Genomic DNA, 23,672 nt, shown 5'->3' with positions numbered 1-23,672 from the left:
CGCCACTTTAATTGTTTTAGCGTTTTAGTAGTTTAATGGCAGCCATTGCTGCTTATTACGATTCTTCTATATTATTATTCGTGCACCAATCTAATTACATTTTAATATTCAATGGCATGGAAGGGAGACGTAAACGCTACTATGGTAGCCAGAATAGCAATCTAAGCACCCACTGTTTTCTGATTAGCAAAATCTTATGCATATTATGCAATGTCAGGTTACTCAAGCTGATGTAATTAATCCATGCTCAGCCAAATGCAACAGCTTTTCAAGCATAAAGTATCATAATCAAATTTATAGGTTTCCTAATTATAAGAGTAGCGAAGAAAGATTAAAACGAATGAAATGAACTTTAATCGCAATGTATAAGGTGGATTAAGTGAACTACACTCTAAATCTTCCTAGAAAACACTCGCAATGGTTCCCACGCCTTCGTATCAGATATAACCGATTTTACACATAAATTTAAGAAATCGATTCTTACAAAGTGAAAGCAAAGGCAGAGAGGAAGCCTCATCTCCACCGGAGTGGGAGTAAAACAGCAATTTGTAGTACATGCGAAGGGAACTCATAAAAATGTTGCGCAAAACAGATCACCATTAGTTTTTCCAGTAATTACAAATTCACGTCACAAGCGTGTACGTGCGGCTGATGCAATAATTCTCGTCGCGAAATTACATAATGGCATTTTTACAATGGCGAATATATAAAGCCGATTGCAAAGCACGTGTCACAAGGCAAATATGGGATGTGGCGAACGTGTTCGCTGAGTGCAATAACAAAACATCAGAACACGAGGAGACGAAGCACTTCAGCAGTGGGAATGAGGGTGGTAAAATTACCCGAAACTTTCCCGCATTTGGTAATCGAATAATTGTATCGTTCAACGGCGAGGATATTCGGCCGCGCCTTAACCTAATCCAGCAGGTGCCATTTAAAGGTCATAAAACAGCAATGCAATTACCGTGAGAAAATCGTGAAACCGTCCAAAACGGAGTGCCACGAACGGTTGGCACAGGAGGGGTGCGTAGCGAGGATGAAGGTTCTTTCCATGCCTCAAAACAGAAGTACTACACCGGGCTAATAGCCTCTTTCGAGAGCTGGCCGTTCGACAACGTGTAGAATACAGGCACTGCCGGCGTTACAGCGTGTGTGTATACACGTCACTAGTTGATAGCGATACGTCCGTAAAACGAGAGTCATTAAAACCCATCGCTAACTCGCATGACACACACACCCATGCACAGGTGTATCACGGTTTTCGGAGCCGCCTCTTGTGAGGGTGATAAAACGGCTACAAACTGAAAGGGGAAATACTGTTAACGAGAAAGCGGGACTATGGTTTTATACAGGGTGCCCAGCAATGGACGGTATAATCCAGGAGAAGGTGGAATCCGCGTGCAAGAGCCGAAAATGTGGAATAAAGCTGTTGAAACGGGCCTTCGTTTCTGAAAAAGTTGCATTCGAAAATGAAACAGGTTTTTGGTCAAATGCGCGTATAGAGCAGAGGTTTTCAAGAATTCCCCGACCCCCAACTTTGAAGGGTAACTTCAACCCCTAAACATGATTTAACCCCTAAACACAATTTCACACATTCTGAAGAGGAGTCGAAACACCTGTCTATTACACCGTGATTATTCGACTAAAAATTTATTCAAATAATTCTCAACTCTGGAATCGGCGTGCAGCAGTTGAGTGAAGCTCCTTGCTAGCGTGCTACTCCGTTCGCTTGTCCATCTTCCTTACACTTATCCAAGCCTTGTCCATCCTTGTTGTTCTTATCTACGGTCTCGTCCATACTCCTCGCCCGCGTTTCAGGACTACATACACCTTTTTTCTGGATTACTTGTTCACACCTTTTTCCCCGTCGGTAAAAACCCCGTTTCGCCGCGATCCGACCCGCGGGTCACCCTTTTCTCCCCGACACGTAAACAACTCCGCATGTCCTTCTCGCACCCGTGCACGATGTCGTTCGCCACCTTTGCACGCGTCCCCAGCCTTGCCCATCCTCCTTTCACGCGTTTCAAGACTAGACCTCGCCCTTTTTTTCTGCGCCTAGTTCACACCTTTCCCCCCATCGACAGAAAACTTGCTTCGTCGCGCGTAAACACCTTCGCCCGCCTTTCTTTCACGCGTGTGCGATCCCGTCAATATTGATCTTGCGCATCGCGAGACGTGGCCTACAAATTGTCAGCGATATATTTCATTAACTTCATGCTGGGAAACTTTCGCCCAGAAAATTTCCGCCGCAAGATCTGCCGGTCAATTATAAACCTCGCGCTACACTTCTTGCGTGAATTTGAACAATCCATACGATACGCCGAAACTGTTTATTGCATATTTTAAGGAACCGAGGACCTTGCAGCAAGAGGGGTGCAGCTCCATTTTTTTTACAGTTTTTGAGTTATGACGTGTAATATACGTAAGAAAAATTCTACATCGTTTGGTACAGATTTGATGCAAATACGATAACAAAGGAGTGATTTATTGCAAATAAATAAAAATAGAAATAATAATATTATCATTAATATTTTTATTACAGAATATTTTTTCGCCAAAAGTAGAAATAAAAACTTATCAACTCAACAACTACTACTTATTCTGTGAAAATATATAATATTCTATTATCGTTCTCTTTTTAATGTTAAGCCAAAGCAATAATATCATAAACAGCTTTTTCTAATTTACTCAAAGTTGGTAAAGATGGAGCTGCACCCCTTACTGCGAGGTCCTCAATTCTTAACCGAATAAGCACGCTCTAACCGGCACCACGGATTTCGTTATAAGTAATCGAGAAATGCGCGACACGCGGGAAGACACTCGGGTGAAAACGTTTCCGTAAACTAATGTAACGGAGCGCGTAGCTCAAGGAAATTACGAGCTGTTTATTTTTTGTTAAGCTCGCGTCAGCGGGCGCTGCGTTTTAAAATTGTGTTCTAATTAATTCGCCCATTTGTTCGTCGACGTTCTTACGGCATTCTCCCTCTCTCTCTCTCTCTCTCCTCTCCTCTCCTCTCTCTCTCACTCTTTCTCTTTCTCCCTCGCTCGATCCTTTTTTCCTATTCAAAAAGCTTTGCGCCATTCGCGCGGGAACAAAAAGGGATGTTACGGTAACCAACGTATCGCGTCGCCATGTTATACGACGAAACATGCCAAGTGAAACACACGTAACGTCCTCCCTCCCTCCCCCGCCGGCCCCTTATTCGGCCCCTGCAGTTTCGCACGAATTACATTTTTCAACGAACCTGGATGTAATAACGCGGCTCGCCCTATCCCGAGGCCGCGTTCCACCAAAGTTTACTGTTATGCGGTTTTATGCTTTCGCGCGATATCCCCTTTTTACTTCGATCATCGGGCATTAAGAAAGTTATGGATCGACGGAAGCACACGACGCTAGCGATTCGCTGGGAAGTTTCGTTGGATCTACTGGGAGGATGTCGCGATACCAGCCCCGCCGAATGACGTAGTACTTTATTACCATATGTGTTTTTCTTGGATATCTCTGTCAAACTGCGCTTCTCTAGCTCTATTTTCGGACAAATTTCTTCCTCCACGACTGTCCATTAGCTGCTCGTTTTACGATGTTTCTGCTTCCTTCTCCTCTGTTAGGTCTTTCGTTTATTTTGTTTCTCGGTCGAGTGGATAAACCCTGCGCGCGCGGATGAATGCACTTAAATGGAGTGCATATAAAATTGTATTATTGTGACTAGAATAAACGGGTTAACAATTTGTGTGAAATTATTTTGAAAGTTTACTGCAGGGGATCTGAATTGAATTGGAAGATATTCTTGGAGAATAAAAGTTTATTCTTTTCTTCAACATAAATATTTAGCCACATCATTTTTTAATATTCATTAAAAGCATTGAGAACATGGGTCAAAATATACCCATAGAATTTAAGAAATATGAAAATATATGACATAAACGTGAGATGCAAGCATACTGGATATAGGACTCACAAGGGAAGTTAGGCAACCCGGAAATTCAGAAAAATATGTAACTTTGAAATCACCCCTTGATAAAAATTCAGAATTTTCTTTTTCGCGAAATATCTCCAGATCAGTGAGAGATATCGAAAATAAGTTTAAACAAAAGTTGCATCTTTTAATATATCTACAAAGCTGCGTAAAAATAATTATCGAAAAATCCGTACTTTTCAAGTTACCCCCACCAGCAATCCTTAATTCGATAATTACTTTTACGCAATTTGGTGGATATAAAAAAAGATGCAACTTTTGTTTAAACTTTTTTCCAATATGTCTAACCGTTCTCGAGATATCCCACGAAAAAGAAAATTCTGCATTTCTTCTAGGGATGATTTCACCCTCTAAAAGCCCACGCAAAAGATAGATTTGTCTTAAGCATGAACTACTGTACTTGCACATAAAGTTGCATAACTTCCTGAATTTCTAGGTTGCCTAACTTCCCTTGTCAGTGTAATAAATTCGATGTCTAATACTTCAGATAATAGAAGTACAATGGGTTAAACTTTTAATTGGTGTCACCAGTGATCTTTGTTCCCTACAAGTTTCTCTTAGAACACTTAAAACTGCATGCTTCTGAACAAAATATTACTGTCATTAGGAGTATTGTTAAATTACTATGCGCGGCACGGAACTATGAAATATTTTTGATGATATCACATTTTAACTATTGTGAGTAAACAAAATCTTGGGACAAAACAGATTTTAAGTAGTTGGCACCAGTTTGCAAGCAGACAAAGTGCATCACTAGAGACAGATAATTTGAACAGGTATCTATGTTGGATTCTAAGATACGAAATATGTTTACGATCCACATTTAGCAATGTTTATAAACAACCTTATGGATGACACTTACGTGGAGCATCTACAGTTCTAAAACACAGTACTTAATAATGAATGTACACCGTATACAGAGTAGATAAACCACTACAGTCCGCAATAGATTTATAGAAACATGTTTGTTAATACACAGCAACGGAGATTTATAATCCTGGTAAACCGCCGCGCGGGAACGTATAAATCTTACCAATGAAGCTTCACGCAAATTTATTTGACGCGAATATATCCGTCGTACAATGTAATGCACATGTGACTAACTATTATATCAGTCTTAAGCGCTTAAGGGGCTAAAAGGATGGTCGCGTTTTGGGCAGGAGGAGGAAGAAACTTTATTTTACCGTAGTAGTATTTTTTAAAAGTAGCCACGGTTTTGGTGTTAAACCTTGCCACATCTAGTTTGCCAACTGAAATTGCTTCTGTTGGACTTTTCCTTATAACGCCCTTTACAGATTATCTTTCAATTGCCATTTTTGTCAAAGAACCCGACCTTTTCGTCAAAAGGTGAGCTTCAATACTTTCCGTACGAAATGAACAAGACATTAAACAAATCACTAAAATCGAATTATTATTAAAAGTTTAATAAGAAACCGATGAAGCACACGCATCGCTGGTAGATAATGCAGCTATGTAACGTTATTAAAATAAAAAAAAAACTTCTGTCATTCAATTTTAACGAATCCGTGACTTTTAGTTCCCTCCGAACATACTGCCTAAAATACACACACATGCGCTCCAGGGATTCCATCGAATGGCTCCAATTTACAGCTTAAAAACGAACGGATCAGGGAAAGGACAAGGCGAGCCGCGTAATATCGTAAACATTACACGCATATCACGCACCAGTGCAGAGGAAGCTCATAAATTGCCGATACTTGGCTTGCCGCCCGAACGAATTCGGCGCCGACGAAGTTCGCAAAATAGCGCGAACGTAATCAGCAGCGCGTTATCGGCTCCCCTCACACCCCACCCAGCCGCCTATGAATCGGCCCTGTTGCCTTTTGTACGCTCGCCGCGGACAGTCGGGGGGGCAATAAATATGTTATTAAAATTATCATAACCCCGTTCTGCCGGGAGTAAAACAGCGCGTTTTGCAGTTAATTTTCCGGTTATCTAGGTAATAATCTCGCTTACGCCAGACGCGGTTAACCCTTTGGTTATAGGGGTGAATGGCGAATGGGGATGAGGCCGATAGGGGTAAAAGGTAAATCAGCGATCGTGGGGGTAAAAAGGGGCTCATAATGGTCGACGACGATGCCGTGTTTCTAACAATGGCATCGGCGTCGCGTTATTGACTGCCAGCTGAGTATCGTTCAACGTTCGATTGTTCCACGTTAATTTGATTACGAGGGGAGACATTATTAACGATCGACGATCTCATCTGTCCAGTTACTGTGCACATAAATAATCATTCCGATTGCGTTTCTGTCCGAGGCTAGGATAAAAGAGCGTCTGGTTGGATTTTTGTAAAGTTCTAATTAGGCTAACATAGAATGTGATTCTTGTTTAAACAGTTTGCCGGCTGTTTCATCGACAATTTTACGAGGAACTATCGCGAGCGTGTACAGGAACTTTTTCCTGGCGGTCATTGGATGGAAGACTCTTTTGTGTTACGCAGGAAAGGAAATTTTTAATTCGTTGTAAGGAAAATAAAAGGAGAGACGTACAATTTTCAAAGGAATTGTACACAGTGTAAGGGAAGCTATTCTTTAACGAATTTTTTCGAAGAAATGTGCGTTGATGTGTTCAATAATTATTTACAAAAATTATATATCTACTTATAATAGAGTTGGTGAAACACCTTGTACAGATATAATTTTATTTCAATTATTTACTTCTAATCCTAAGAAATAAATAATGTGCAAGTACTTGATTGAATTTTCATCTAAAAACAAACACCTGCAAAGGTGTCGTCGTGTCAAGACAGTCTTTCCTTCCACGCCCATCGAATAATTAAATTTGTTCTCTTTAAAAGTTATTTTACTTTGTAATATTCTATGTTTTTTGAGAATTATACTTCCGGGTATGTACTTTGCAAAGTTATTATCGGAGAAAACAGACACGCAGCAGGATCAATGCGAAATTCTCTTATCACAGAATTAGCCACGGGTCCCTTCGTTCGAGAGCAGAAAATTTTTATGATAATCAGTTCCATTTCTCATGATCCCGGGATCAAAAGCGATTTCAAAGTGCTCGAGAAGTCAAATTTAAGAAACGTAAATTATTCCCGGCGAAGCCGGTATTGTACTTGCCTCTAAAGTAAATAGGATAATTACAGTTACCGAGAAGTTAAGTAAGACAAACCCACAGCCGGGGGTTGCACAGTAATTATGTAGCAGTGCATTATACTACTGAAGCAATCAGCCGTCAGAAGCCTATTTCTTGTTCAATGCGCTCGGGTTATTATTTCAGAACGACGGTTATGTGGCATTCCTTCCATTGTATTTAATATTCCAGCATAAATATTTTACAGTATTAGCTTCAGTTAATTTTACATTGAAGGTTTCGTTGCGAAGTATTTGGCAACATTACAGATTAAGCTGCACTTAGCGAAATGAGTTTCTTTCGCCTGCATTTAACATAAATAGGAAATTTTTGTGTATCATTTTTTAATAAATTATGTTATGTTAAATTCATTCTTGTAAACATTATTTCCCTGCTATAAATTTGAAAAACGCAGCATATACAATAAACGAAGAAAACGTTCAAACGTTTGGAGGTTTACAAACACAAGTGACATTATGAACGGTGCTCTAATTAATAAAACATAAACTAAATAAAAGAATGAAAGTAGATTTTGCTAAACAATACAAATGTAGCTTGTTAATTAAGCGCGCACTGTATGCAGCCTTTTTAATTTATTCTCGAAAATGAATACACGTGAAAGAAGTTTTCCATTGTACATTTTCATCACATTTTTTTGGTATAAAATCATCTGCTTTTGTTTTTCCGCGTAGGCACACGTTTCACCCCCCCCCCCACGTTTACCCCTTTGGTCGCGAATTTATCTTGCAGAATTTTAAATATACGAATCTACGTATGTACGTTAGTGGGAGTGTAGCAATATTGTATAGCAATATATTATAAATGTAGTGGAGGTTCTGGATGGCTTCTGGTGGGATCGTCCAGCTCAGAAAATTTTCCTCTTCTCTACAAACGTGTCAATATGTAGATGTTAGAATATCAAGCCTTGACTCCCAAATTTTGATTTTTTTACTGTAAACGAAAACCATTCTCTGTAAATATTTTTTCCAAATACATCTAAAGAAATACAAAAAGAATCAGAAACGTTAAGTGAGTTTTCCAATATTCAAATTTCGATTTGGGTACATCCGCGACTCCAGGAGTGTAAAATTATCTCTAAAAACGCCACGGTTTCGTTCTGGGCATTTAATATATAGCTATAAACTCGTCGATACATATTAAATAAATAATTTTTAACAGTATCGCTTCACGAACCAGTCAATACGAAGCCACAAAATTATTCGAGATCTATGAAGACATTCGGGGGGGGGGGGTGAAAAATACATTTGTCGGTTCGCACCCCCAACGACTTCCCTTTACGTGCCGCCTAATCGATCCTCAACTACTCCACTGTATTTCTTCCACCCAGTATATCCCCTCCCAGCCAAGAATTTCGAATAACTCACATTAACCCAATTCAGCCGCGCGTCCAGCCCCGAGTGAAATCATTCGGATCACGGAGTTCGAAATTCCATAAGCGCCGTAAATCGAACCAGAAACGGCCCCGGTTTCGGTCGACGTTCCCAGTCACTGTTCAGCCAAGTATAAATCCCGGCGAATTAAGTGAAAAGGAATGAAGAGAAATAGGTAGAAAGGAGAGGTGCCCGCGATCGACGGAACCGCGTCGCTCCGCCGGGAACATTAATAAGCGGTTTACAAGGGTAAAACTACGAATGGGCTGGCGGAGACGACGGAAGAAGGAGAACATTTCCACGACGACCCGTTTCATTTATCGCGATCTCGAAATCGAAGCCCACTCTAGAATCTTCGAGAGTCCCTGGGTAGCAGGGCGAGCACACGACTTCGCCCTTCTCCCCTTCCGCCCCTCCCCAATCGAGCCGTGCCCTGGCCCCTGTCGGTGCCGGGGCCAAACCTATCCCACCGACAATTAGTTCGCGCGCTCGGCATTGAGTGCACTTAGTGAAAAGTAAGCAAACTTCCCCCTTCCATTTCCATCCCCCTCCGCGCGCCCTTTCGTTTTCATCCGATACCGGAATGGTTTCCACCGTCAGCGCGATAACTCCGCCGTCTAGTTCACCGATGGCTTGTTTCGAGGACTATACCGAGATATTGAACGTCCCTTTTTTTTTTTCCCCCCCTCCTTCCTGGTCGATTCGCCGATCGGACTCGGCGCGCCGAGTTTCATATTTCTCGCGGAGCCGTGCGTCGCCGCGCGTTCATCCCTCGCCAACTCGTCGCGAACGTGGATGCATGCGCATGGGCCTCAGGGAGTAAAGAATATTCTTCTCCCTCTCGGGGCTGTCGATTCGGATGAACGGATGATGCTAGGGGGGTGGAAACGGTCGTTGGACGCGGAATATATGGTGTTTCAGAGCTGTAAGTGTAGATTAAGCTGGGGTAATGGAACTGGCGAAGGGAAACAAAAAGATCTTTGTTAGTAAACATAGGTTCGGAAACTACTGGGGATGAGATACTTCGTTTTATAACAGCACGGGCTTTTCAAGCTCCGTGGATAGGGTGATGGAAATCAAAGGTTAGCCTGTGCATATTTCTACTTAAATATTTAAAAGCTTTAATCTTAATAGAGTAGAAGGCCTAGATTCAACTAATTTTCTGTGAAATGCAGGCTTACCATGTCGCATTTTTCTAGCAAAATTTATTTGAAATATATATTCATCAAAGTTCATACTAATGTAAATTAATTCTGAATTTAAAATAAATAAAATATGATACGTAACTGCATATTACCCCGTGCAGCGTGATATCAAATGTGGCATTATCGATACAATTAAAATTCGCAACCGTGGCCACATCTTCAGCAATCGTTTCAGCGTGTGCATATAAATAGAGTAATATCTGGACGATATAGGAAAAGTAAGCTGGGATGAGCAATGATAACGATCGGGCCGAACAAGCAGAGTGATCCTCCGCCCAAGTTATTAGAGAGTAGATTGATGAACCTCAACCAACGAGCATTCATATCTCGGATCAGCCCCGGTGCTTCCACTCTTGCGAAAATGATATTCTTTGGCGGTTTTCCGTTCGGTTCTTACCTGTACGATGATAAGGGCAAAGATTTCCGCGGTACAAAGATTTTTGTGCTGACGCGTCTTCCTTTTTATTGTCAGTAATTAATGAGTTGGAGTTCTCCACCGATGACGACGAGAAAAACCGCTTCCGTAGGATCTAGATTGCTGCAGGGTACCAGCGCGAAGGGTGGAAAAGGACGAATGGATGACGGTTAAGGCGTAAAAGTTTCGCGGTGTCAGAAGCGTGGTTTCGTTGATAAAAAGGGCGACAAGATTTTGCTGGCCCACGGGCGTTCTTGCTGTTTTGCATGCACACTTGGCCAACCTTTTCAGACGAAGCTGGCTTCTATTATTAATTTCAGCTGTCGCTTTATATAATAGAAGCGTTTAAGTACGGCGTGTCATTTGAAAGTATTTAACGCGCATTTTTAAACAGCAATTAATAGCAGCCTGTCTGCCTATACATCTCCGCATCTCTTCTTCTCTGCTCTATTGTAACGATATATTTTCATGTGCGTATAGCGATACCGAGTCATGTTTTAGTAAATTAATATGAGTGAAAGTGCAGGTAATACTATGTCCTGGATTTTTTAATCTAATACTATGAAACTCATAATTACCTTCTATTGATATTGTAAGGAATTAACTTTGTATACACAGGGTGTTCGGCTACAGATAGGCAGCCCTTTAGGAGGCGATTCTACAAGCCAAAATAGGACGAAAATCCAGAGGGACGAAATTGCGTTTGAGGATTCGTTTGCGAGTTATTAATTGTTGAAAATATGTACGCCTTAAGAGCGTCTGACGCTAGGAACTTATACTACTGTCAGGCACGGCGAGGGCAGTGGTATAAGTCCCCTGCGTCAGACGCTTTTTACGCGTATTTTCAACAATTAATAACTCGGAAACGAATCCTCAAACGCAATTTCAACATTCCTGATTTTCGTCTTATTTTGACATGTAGATTCGTCCTCTAAAATGATGCCACCTGTAGTCGAACACCCTGTATATATATTTTTTTCAATTAGTATTATTTAAGGAAGTGGAAGCAGGATTTTTATACACCTATTTTCACCGAACGGGTTAAGGTTTCAACTGCAGATCTATCTACCCCACAACATTTTCAGCAAATCTGCTTGTCACAACTTTAACATTTTCAGCGCAGAATAAATGTTCCTATCTAACCAGAACCTTTTTCCACTTTCAAGTAAAAGTTTCTTATTTACACCAAAATATATGGAATAAATTGTTCAGTTAATACACTGCATTTTATAACACTTTTCTCGGAACAGAAAAGATAGTCATAAAATTACAGTTATTTCATAATTAATTAAAACTTTTAGCACTCTCATTCGACTCCTGATTAATACCTATATTTCTCCCCATGATTTCCATATAAAAAAAAAAACTAACTTCGCACCTACAGCTCCAAAGTATTTCCTGTATTCATACAATCGAGTCAGAAGACCGGCCAATATTTCACCCATTCCAATAATTTCAAAAACCCACCGGACAAATGGATGTTTCGAAGTCGAAAAAGCGCTGACGGACGCGAAGACTGCGTAAAATTAATTTCCCCCCAATTCCTGCCAGTCTCGAAACGTTCGCGGTTCGAAACGCGACGCGGTTCGGCCCAATAAATAACACTCGCCGCGGCGGGCACCGCGACAGCCGCGTAGAATAAAAACTTTGGAATTGATATAGGGCGCAAGACAAGCCCGGCGAGGGGTGGGTGCCGGGAAGAGGGGGCGGCGTTCGACCGGACACGGTGTCTACGACGCGCTATTTGAATCATCGACTTCGACCCGCGCGTTTCCATTCTGACGTCCATCGGGCACGGCCGGGGCCCGCTGGCAATAAATCCCAACTACACTCTTTATCCTATCTGGCCTTTGTCGTTCGCACCGCCAAGCCAACCTCCCCTCCCGCGCCCCCATTGTCGCGGCTATATCGCCCCGGCCAAAAGGGAAGGGTTGGGCGTCCGCCCGGGGACAGCTCTCGATGGAACTTGAATTAAATTTCGAGATTTATCGCGTCAATAACCCGTGCATTAATTTACGATTTTTAGCGGTGAAAACGTAAATCCACGGGACCGGCGATTGTTTCGTTCGTCGCGCAAGTGCCGCGTAGAGGGTGCATGCGAAAAGAGGGAATGAACGGGAAACGCGGAGGACGAAACGGTGACGGGAGGGCGCGGGGGTTGGGATGGAGTGGCGAAGGGGTTCGCAGAGGAGGAGGAGGATAAAACGCGCAATGAGAACCTGCTGCGGGAAGGGGGCCGGGAGGGAGGAGGGGGTCTGAATTCACGGCTATATCGAATACGGAAGAGCGAAGGGTGGGAGGACTTGAAGTGTGGGCAACGACATATGCGACTGGCGTGCTCTACATCTAACTTATATTGACTATTACTCATGCTCGTGTACTGTGACATTCGCCAGCGTTCACTGAAAAGTCGCGGGAAACAATGGCGCGATTCGGGGGACCATCGTGGAATACGGTGGAAAGGAGCCTCGCCTCTCTCCGTTTGTTCTGTAATTTATAAGAAATATTTGATAAGAACTGATGTACGTTCTCTCATCCCTTTTGTGCGGTACTTTTGAATGCTCTTTCAGCAGGAAGTGTTTCAGCCGAGGAAACGAGGTCGAACAATGTCCCGTTTTCTTTCCCCAGATCTTCTTTTCGTGCTTTATGTTTGCGGAGATTACGGATTGGGCGGTATTAAACGGAATTACTGGCGTTACTTTGCTCCGTGCGATGTGATATTATTTAGTTAATCAGTGATTTAAAATGAAATTATGTAGGGGGGGCGGGGGGTAAAAAATGCGTGCAGCTTATGTTTTTGAGTGAGAATGGGGACAGTTGCGCCTCGCTTACGCGCGAATATTTACTTGAAAACGCTGGTTATTCGTGCGCCTCAGACTTGACCTTAATTCAGTTTGTTGCATCGTGTATTACTTTGCATAGAGCGGGCGAAATGAAGTTCATTAAATTTCACAAAACTCCATTATTGTTCCACGAATTAGGGAACGTAACAATCGTGACAGGAATTAATTTATTTTACATAATGTGTCAGTTAGGTAGTCTTTACGTGTAATAACTTCTACGAGCTGCTTTCAAGAGATATACTCTAAAATATTAGTTAACTTTAATATTATAATTTTAATTTCGTCCATTAAAATTCACTATTAAAGCAGAACTATTAAATTTTCTATTTTATTCAATGCAGAACACTTTTCAGGGGTTTCGCTTGCTTTATTTCGTTTATCTCCACTGGGGACCAAAGAAAGCAAGTGAAACTGAAGAGAATGACATGCAATCAAGAGGAGGAATGTAAATAGAGGTGGAAAACGATGTACTGCTGCTTCTTGAATCACATAATCTTGCTCGCCACCCCTTTCATCCCTTTTCACGCTCTGTCCCTTTTGGCAACCGCTCTTTCACAGTTTCCTCCCCCGTCGCTTTCTCTTTTCTGATTTTTTCTCTCTACCCTCTCGGTCCACGATATCTGCTGCTCTTTTTCCTAATCTCATTGAATCGCGCCACGGAAAATATTCTTCGCCAAGCCTTTTAAGCGTAATAAGTTAAATCGCGATAAATGTTCTCTGCATTACGCGTCTAATGATTGCTCTCCGGCCGAAAAAAAGGGCCGAGCCCTTTCACTTCGAGGAAGTGACACGGAAGGCTGTAACGAAGATAAAAATAACGCGGGAAACCACCCCTCTTCAATCATTTTAATGCATTTACAACGAACTTGATGGATTTCTCCCATAGTGTTAATTCTTTTACACTTTCATCCCTGGCTAATCTCCGTGCACTTTGTCCCACGGTTTTTTATTTACTGATCGTTTATTATCTTCTTTCCCGTCCTTCCTTGCAATATCGTGTGACTGATGAGTACGAAAAGCAGCAATTACCGACATTCGCTTTCGCATTGAATTCTCGCGATCAAAATTATGGAGGGAAATGGATCTCGCGCTGCATCTTACCATCCGTAATTAAACAAAGGATTTTTGAGATCATTCTTTAGTGCACGTAATTGGATTTTATTGTTGCTATCCTTAAACTGCTTATTATTGATATTAATACCTACTTCTTGATTTGTTCGAGCTTTTAAACTCTACACGTTCTAGGTTCTAGATTCTAATTTCTAGATCATAGACTCTAGTTTCCAGTTTCTAGTTTCTAGTTTCTAGTTTCTAGTTCCCAGCTTCCAGTTTCTAGTTTCCAGATTCTAGATTCCAGTCTCCTCTTTCCAGCTTCTAGTTGCTGTGCCACGCAAATAGAAAACAACTGCAGTTTTACGAAATATTTCGTATGTATAATATTAACAATTTCTGTGTAAATTAACACTCGTTTAACTAACTGAATTTTACTTTGACGTAAGATCAAACGGGTGAAAATTTTTAAGCGTTAAATAAAAAAAGTGTACGTTTCGACGTACTTTGCAATTTTCATTTGCAATCCTGCGAAATTTTATTTTCCTTACACTGCATCGGTGTTTTCAGACACAGCAATATTAGTTACAAAAGTAGTATTCATAAATTTTGCCAACTTCAAATACTTCGAATATTCTATGAATACCTCTTCTTTCTATGGTTCTCACACATTCACTCCCACACATACTGTACACGCGCATTATATTATACTCATACATATATATTGCAATGCATTCAATGAGATTCGAATAATGCTTACCAGAGATTTAACGTTCACTAAATTCGAGGTACTTATAAGTACGTTTTCAAACGTTCTGGAAATGTACTCATTGTAGATTTCAAACCCAGCTTAATTATACCAAGCACCTCGAAAATACATAAAGTTACGCATTCATTTCCCTGAACACAATTCGATTCTAACGAAATTAAGCTCAGATATTGTTCTGAGTTTTCATATAGGGGTCATGAATTACATGAACTACATTACAAATTCAAATAACGATCTTCCTTCGCTTTTAAATAAATTAATTTTCAGGAAACTTTTAACAAAACTTTAACTCAACAAACATTCTTGAAATATTTAAAATCAAACTTCACAGCATAAACCATAGTTTCATGCGCAGATATAATGCATACAGCACACTCAGGTATTAGATCCCAACACTAATATACATATAAACAAAGATCAATACATATATCCTAAACAAACTCGTAAAAATAGCTAAAATAAAAACATAGTTCAACCCTCAAAGAATTGAACGAATAAATATAATTATTCAAGGATGAATAGTATGTCCAACAACGTTCACGACTAATTCCTTTTCTGAAGTTAATAAAGTATCATTACTCCTGTCGACAACTACGAAGTTGTATCTAATATCGAAAGTATCGTCTAATGTCGCGGATACCTCTTCGCGTTTAACTAAATTCTTCCTCGCAACGGCGAGTACAGGAATGCTATCTGTAAAAGACATTTTGAGCATCGACTTGTCTTTTTATTGCTCGTGCAGGCAAAGTGCATAGCGTACGTTCCCATAAAAACGAGACCTCTCAGGATTCTCACACACGCGGCCGAGGAAAATTCAGAGGAAGCGGCGGGAAGCGCGGCCGAGGAATTAGACAGGCCCATAACCTGGAATTTTATTCGAACCACATGCCAGACCCATCGGCCGAAAGAATATTTTATTTAAGCCCGAGATGAACGACTCGAGGCCACCAGCTACACCCCCGTGCCCGAGTATTCCTAATTTCGTCAGCCAGGACACTGCTGGAATCTTAATTATGACGAAGAATTTGAAGGCGTCCAGCGACCGGGCTCTCCAACTCGCTCGGCAATGTTGTCGGCAGTTTTCAAGGGAGTACGGACGCTTCGAAATTCGCTGGCACGTGAAATAAATTGAGTTCTTCGCCGAGGCGTTATTAAATCATAATAACAAATAACACGGATTTCAGTTGAAGAAATTTAAAAAAAAAGAGGGGTGCGATACGAACACGATAAAGTATTTTACTTCGTATGTATGTGCTTCGAAAAACTTTCAAATTACATTGTAGGAAGAAGAATGCGCGATATATTATCCGATTTGCTGTCTTCTTGTGATTCGTTTAATTAAATTTTTGTAATATACTGTCGATGTAAAAACAGCACGATAAGCAGTGTGTTACTTGAAATTGAGCTGTCGACTTTTAAATCACCGTTTCAGCTGTCCGAACATTTATTAAAATTTCACATTAAGGGAATGATGGGACTTTCGTTCCGTTTTTCCCAATATTTACACTTTGAATTCGGTTACAGGTTTGTTTAATACAGATACGAAGGGAATGGAAGAAAATTTTTAAGTACTAAATTAATGATCGTTTCGCGTACTTATACCACTGTTGTATCAAAGATTTGCATTCAACAAGCATTCTCGTTTTTTGTTACAGAGATTGCAGAGTCGTGAGAGATCCACAGACACTCAAGTCCAAGGGATATGGATTTGTCTCCTTTGTTAAAAAAGCGGTGAGTTATAAAACAATTATTATATAATTAGTATTTATTAGATGAATGTGCAATAATTTTTCACACCATACGAAACTGTAGATAAATTAGCAAACTTTATGTACATAGAAAGTTTGCCTTAGCTCCAAGAAAACCATAGTTGCTTCCATTCTTTGTAGCACAAAAACGTTTTAAAAACGTAAACGGATAATAACGATTTTGAAGTTAGCATTATTAATAGTTTAACATCTACATTGACAAAAACTTCATGTGGTCATCTAAACATTAGAATTTAACAATTACAATTTAATCAAACTCGTAACTGACATCAATAATAATAAAAAATATGTAAAATATGTCATACACATGAGGTGGACAAATATATTTGCGAGTAACTATTCTGTTAGAAAATACTCTCCCTTAACATTTCGCGTAAAATATTGCTAGAAATGATATACTTATTTAAAAATACATGTAGAGATATTAATTGTCACATATGGTGGCACATTGAAAGTGTAATTTAAATATACTATTTGTGGGATAGAACGCTGGGCTTCCGTTACGATTGTCAGCAGGGTAACCAAGTTCGATTAGATTGGTGTGTAAAAAAAGGAGTTTAATTAAAAAAAAAAAATTGAAAATTCCAGCCCTTGAATTTCCTCGAACACGGTAACTCCGTGACAATTTATAATCGACTGTAAGACGAAAACGATTCTCTGCCGCGGGTAAATTGCTTGTACTTAATCAAACCGTTTATTCGCGCCTTCTGAATGCGAAAGTTCCCGAGTGAAAAGTTCCCCGGGAACGTCGTATTTCAGCCGGGAGTTTACACGCGCGCAATAATCTAAAACGACGCAATTATACCGAAACGAACGATCGAGCAAGGAATGAAACGTGCCCGGTGCCGAAGAGCCGTCGGCCAGCCCCAATTCGCCGGGGCGGCTTAAAAATTCCGATCGAAATCAAAAGTTTCCGTATCTCCGTGTTTATGGTGATTCTTTCAAAACTGGACTGCCCCGCCGTTTCGGGGAAATATTCGGGTTTATCGCGTCGGTGACCAGCGGGATATTACAGGGTGGGGGCCGCGTTTTCGAAAATGGCCCTCCTTGATGGGACGTTTCGTTGATTAAAGTAAGGGGAGGGGAGGGGGGGCGTCGCGCGTCACACTTTTAAAACGTCACTCTTTTTTTTAGAAAGAGACCGAGAGTGACCCGACTTTTACTACGCCCCGCCAAAAATCCACGGCGTAAATCACGGCGAAGTTAGATGTACGGCTGCGAGTAAAAGAAGGCTTTCCCCGTTTATGGGGAGGTTATTCGCCGGGGCGGCTGCCCCGAAGGTACAGACCCTCTCGTTTCCCCTCTGTTTTAATGTTCTATCGATCTGGACCACCGCCGGCACCTGCCTCACACCCACGGTATTACTATTGCCGAAGTATAAATTTTCCGGGTGTCTCCGTTAACCTCGAAGAACACGCGAAAATTTCTCCACCTCCCGCCACCTTCCTTCCATCCCCCCCCCCCTGGTCCCCTTCGTCCCCTTCGACCTCTTCGCCGTCCCTCCTACTCCTTCGCATCCCACCGCCACTATATCCTTCGGATACACGTACCTAAATCGCGAGCTCTGATCACCAAGCGTCCAACATCCCCCGGTCTCTTTTGGGTGTACGAGGAAATGCGGATCACCGGGTTTCACGTTTCTCCCAGCGACCTCGACCCTGTTCCTGGAGATCGCGGTATTAAATGAGCATTGAAGTATACTTTTCGGGGCGCTGACGAGAGGCTTCACAGCTGGCAGAATTTTCTGATAATGTGTAGCGGGTGGGAGCCTCCACGGCGAAATACAGTGGCGCGCGAACGTTTCCGGGGCATTTATGGTTCTGGATCCATTCTGGACGGGGAAAGGAGAGAGGAGTTTTAAATAATGTGGGGTTGAAAGTTCGTTGAGGAGAGATCGGAGTATGATAAGAATATTTTCATGTTTGTGGTGGAATTTGCACGGTTGAGTATATACAGGGTGATTCATAAATGCGTGTGAATACTTCAGGGGGTTTACAGCAGAGCGGGAATGAAGAGAATTTTCGTCTTATAGCAGCTTTTGAGTTATCGAGGTTCGACTTTATATCTTAGTTTTCCAGTTATAGATGATTAAAGAAAATGTTCGAAATGCCCGCTTCGTGCCTCAGCACACGGTACTGCACGTCATAGCGGCGAGAGTATGACTTAAGTAAAGAATTAGGTTCAAGATTCATATTTTGTTGTGCCATTTGCAGTAGTCGTTACAATATATCGTCGAGCCGTCGACTTAGTGGAACGGTTATCAAGATTTCCTTCGAAACTTTTTATAATTTTCCTTGAAATATTGAAGTAGTCGATTTTTATTTGAGTAAGCGCGTTTAATTTAAATTTTGTACGATCGTCAGTGTTTGTCATGCTTGAATCAATTCCGTTGGTATGTAATTGCGAAACTTAATTTCTCATTGAGGCCATTGTTAAGAATATTAAAATATTCTTTACACCATCAAAGTATCTAATAACAAATTATATGGATAACAAACGAGTGATATTTTAAACTAATAAATGGACGTTTTTGTTATTTCTCGCAATATTGATGCATTCTAGTACAAGAAATTTCTGTTTAGAAACACATCTGTGACGCGAAATAATTATGTAATAATTTTCACGTACGATACCAATGTTTAAGGTAATTTTTTCGCTATAACGTTTGTAGCTCTTAGGATGTCGTGGAATAATTCCGATTGAGCATTCCTACCACGTTACTCCAGTTGCTTTCAGCTTCTACAGTTCCACAGCAGATCGATAAATTGAACGTTATTACTTTTTGTTCTGCAAGACCACTTTGCTACTTTAATAATGAATCTAACGATTAATCACGAAAAATTATTGCCACGTGTATTTCATTCACGTTTTCATTACATCGATCACAGAAATATATGCCCATGTTATGAAAACCTGGGATTATACATACAAACTGTTTAAGCAAAGTAAAGTGAATTTATATTTAAACCAATAACATACGTCACCAATTTCAGTCTTTGAATAAAAATCGCTCAACCTACATAAAATGTGACCTCGTTTTTCTTAATTTCAATTCGAAGCTACTTGTTATTCATGATTATTATTTTAATTAAAAGTTACGTTTTCCTTTAATGTCCCAAAGGAGTGTAGCTAACGTTACAACATGTCAGTTGTAAAGTTTGTAATTTTAATTCCCAATTTCCACCTTATTTTTAATACAATATGAATAAAAATATTACAATCAAAGTCATATTCTCAGCTTCGGATACCTAATTACATTTTTTTGTACCCTCTCTGTAAATGTTCCTGGTTCTTACTATCCAACTTCTGAGGTAAATGCAAATATTACGAAACACTTCTCATACACTATCCATACGCAAATTACTAAATTACTACTTCAGGAGAAATAATACAATATTTCCAGGAGCAGGCGTATATTGCAACCTCACCCCCAGCTGCGACCCATTATTTATCAAGCCAAACATACCAATACGATTGCTAATAATTAGCCAGTCGAAACGATCATGGCAAGAACCAAGCAAAATCATCCACCTCTAAATCAAGAGATCCAAAATACCTTTCACTACCCTCCATCAATAAAATGCCACTCGGAAGATGGTCGATCTTGCAACGTGGAGCAGTGCAAAAACTTCATTTCACATTCTTAATTTCCACGTCCCCGTTGATTCCAAAATGTCCCCCGCGGTCGACATAATATTCCCATAAAATATCCGATCGTCGGCGCGGCCGCTTCGAGCACGAGCGGGTCGATCGATAGAAACGCATCGGTGGAAAGCGTTCACGAATCGCGTCGCCGGCCACGACACGTCCCTCGACCTCGTGGAAAAAGAGACGCGAGTTTCGTTAAAGCCACGTAATCCTCGATGCTGCATACCACCGCCGCCGAGCCATGACACAGTAAATGCGTGTAAAGCAGCTGCGGCGTCGCCGCCGAGAAGTCACGAACAGCCTATAGCCTGCTCTCGGCTGTGCAAGAAATTCGATTTGACGAGCGCTTAGACAGCTCGAACTAGGCAAGCCCGGTGGACGGAGGGGGGTGTCGGGGGTGGCGGCCGGTGTGTCGTATAAACGGTCTGGTCACGAAAAGTGGAAGGGGCGCCAAAGGTGGACTCAGCTCCCTCCCCCGTTCGGAGGTTAGGAGTCGGGGGCCAGGAGACGGCAAGCTATCGACCGTAGTTTAGAATCGGCTTAGAGGCGAGCGTTCCCCATGTCTCACGGTCTGCGTAGGCTGGCCGCGCGAGCGCTCGGCATCATATCGGGGATGGAAATTCGAATCGGAAATACTTTGCCCCGCGAGAGGGTGGGTTAGAAGGCAGGGGGGGCAACGATGGCGTGGGATAAGGACCACGGAGAAGAGTAGAGGACTGGTTGAAGGTGACGGTGATGCCGATGGCGCGATGCTAGGTTCACCGGAGACGGAAGAAGATGAGATGGCGTGGAGAGCAGGAGGAAGGTAACAGTTGGGGAAACGAGGCAAAAGGCGGGCCCACGAGTCCTGGAAATGGAGCAAATGGCGGTAAGAGGAGGCCGGAATGCTACGCGGGAGGAAAGGGAAACACCCCCTCTTCATACGTACTACCCCGAGAGCTTTTCAAACAGTCAACCTTTTCGGGGGGATTCCTCGCGACGGGAATATTTTTAGGTCTCCTATCCGTCCTTCTTCGCATCAGCCCATCCGACTACTACCACCACCCGCCCCTAACCGCCGCGCCGCCGCGCACTGTCACGGACATTTGCATTTACGTGGAGGCACGCGTCTCTGTGTGCACCGCAACCGATGTGGTCCTCTGTTATTCCACATCCATTTCTCCTCTATAGCCGCCTTACGACGGAATACCGTTCTGCTTTAGCTCTTCTGCCTGGCACCCGCGTCTGTCTGCTTTCGCTCGCCTCCTCCGGCTCACCCCCCTTATTTTTCATACGGATCGGGTAATGGACTTATGGATGGACGGATGCGGGGGTGGCTGTTTTATTACCATCCTCGCGAGCAAACTGCATTGTCGCCGCGCATCTATCGCTATCGACACGCGGCAGTTTCCTGGTTGCCTCGTCTCCTGGAGGATGATTCTTACGTTCGAAGGCGAGCTCCAATGGCGACAGGGCAGCTTCGGTTTGCCCCGAGCTTTCCGTGGGTATCGAAGAACCGGAGAAAGATGCTGCGGATTGGGGAAAATTTTGGAACGTGTATTAACTTAACCCGCATCGGAAACTGCTCCCCGGGTAGGAAATGGGGGAGTTGGTTGCCCTAGGTTTAGAACACTACCCGAGGCAAGTTTCCAACTCCTACATCCCTGATGTAGTGGTTGGTAATGCTGCTCGAGAAAAGTCCAAAGCCTGCTGGAATCTGGCATAATAATTGTAGGCACATGTTTTGTTATCGTACTGTAAAGAGTGACCCAAGAAATCGCCAATTTTTGGTCCCACGATTTTGCAACCGAATTTTATGCCAAACGATACCTTATGACGAGACATCAATAACACGAAATTTTCCAGTCCAGGTGACAATTAGTTTCTGAGATAAGGAAAGGAAAAAAAAGTGAAAATTTGTTAATGCGTCAGCCCATACACTTCGATGTACGGACTTTTATGTCAGTCCGATAATTTAAACTATTATTTCCAGGGGTTTTCCTGACTGCTAACAACGAATTTGAACTTAGGTTTTCAAAGTTCACAATTTAATATGGTGGACCGTATGTCTAAAATATTCTAATTTTCATAAAACTTTGGTCTAATATTTGTAACGTAAAAAGTTATAAAATGAATTTTCGAAACTAAATATGGGGAGCTCTTTTGTTTTATACGGAAAAAAAATTCTGAAGCTTTCTCAAACAATGGTGTTGCTTGCGAATTTTAAATGGATATCGAGCTGTTATCTCTGCGCATTTTTATGCGAAACAATTTGAAATGGGTATATATTAAATACTTCTAGGAGATAGAGAAGTTATTATTGACTTGCACTACTGAGGCACGTGTGAGAAAATGAAGTCAAGGAAAAGAGGATCGTCCGTGGTCAGACACATACATCCATCTATATGATGGGAGATGAAATTCTTGTTAACTGTTCATACACGTTATTTTGGAAACTGTTTCGAGTAAAAACTGTTAAATTTATCAAGAACACTTGAAGCGTATACAAAGTTAATAGCAATTCCATTTAAGATTCTCAAGTTATATTCCTTTAACCCTTTCAGTAGGAGCATAAAGCTGTCCTGTCTACGTTTTACGAAAAGCCTTTTGATACCGTAATATGTAATTAAGACTTAATTACTTAAAAATTACGCCAACGCGAGCTTCTAAGTACATTCATAAAAATATAAAAAGCAACTCGAATATATTATTAGATATACATTCTACACAAAATTAAACGATTTAAGTCGAAGTTGCCAAATTCTTTTATTTAACATTTAAAATTATATTCAAGAAGCGTTGAACTTGAATATTATTGAGATTTATAAATAGTACTTGCAGTTTTAGTACGAATTCTTCATAAATAGACAACTTACAAAGTACTCTATTATTTTTTAAGATTTTTTACTAAAACTATTAATCAGTTTGTATAACTCGTCATTTCTATATGAAAATTAAGAGACATGCCAAGAATCATCACGATTTTCAATAATAAATAAAGTAGTAAGAACATAGGTTTGCAGTCTAGCGATTGTTTTATTTCCGTGGTAACCATTTCTATTCATTCGACGTATACACGTAGGTACGTACGTACCTGCGTTTCGTAGAAGTAATATATGTATACGTATATATGTACACACATACGTATTTATTACGCTGGCTCCATGGGAACAGTAATAGACCACTTTTCTCAATCCACTCGCGCTATGCTTCTCAAATCAGAACAGTAGTAAATAAAAGTTACGGCTATCATCTTGTGTACTGCAAGTTATGGCCTCCAGTTGTAAGTCGTAATGTTTCACCTCTTTGTTCATTCTGAATATTGCGCAATTTCTTCTTTAACGCGAGGTATCGCGCGCCACGTGATCTTTTCTTGCTTACTGTTGAAGCATTCGACATCATGAGAATCGTCTAACTTATACTTGAAACATGTATGAAGCAAAATAGCCCGGAAGCTGAGTATTGCTTAACTTTTTTTTAATAAATACTTTACACGTCCAAATTATATTGTTACATCT

The 23,672-nt window shown here is 41.2% G+C and overlaps 1 protein-coding gene across 7 annotated transcripts in view; it reads left to right on the top strand.

Annotated features, from left to right (window-relative positions):
* The window catches only part of LOC143369220 (cytotoxic granule associated RNA binding protein TIA1), a 591,539-nt gene that overhangs the window by 505,601 nt on the left and 62,266 nt on the right, over nucleotides 1-23,672 (top strand). For all 7 annotated transcript variants that reach the window (XM_076812871.1, XM_076812870.1, XM_076812876.1 and 4 more), the window contains one exon: nucleotides 16,414-16,489. In XM_076812871.1, coding sequence (XP_076668986.1) covers nucleotides 16,414-16,489 — 76 coding nt within the window. The remainder of the gene's footprint in view (nucleotides 1-16,413; nucleotides 16,490-23,672) is intronic.

The sequence above is a fragment of the Andrena cerasifolii genome, chromosome 5 (genome assembly GCF_050908995.1).
Source record: "Andrena cerasifolii isolate SP2316 chromosome 5, iyAndCera1_principal, whole genome shotgun sequence".
In the NCBI taxonomy this organism is placed as follows: Eukaryota; Metazoa; Arthropoda; class Insecta; order Hymenoptera; family Andrenidae; genus Andrena; species Andrena cerasifolii.
This window is presented reverse-complemented; position numbering and strand designations above follow the sequence as displayed.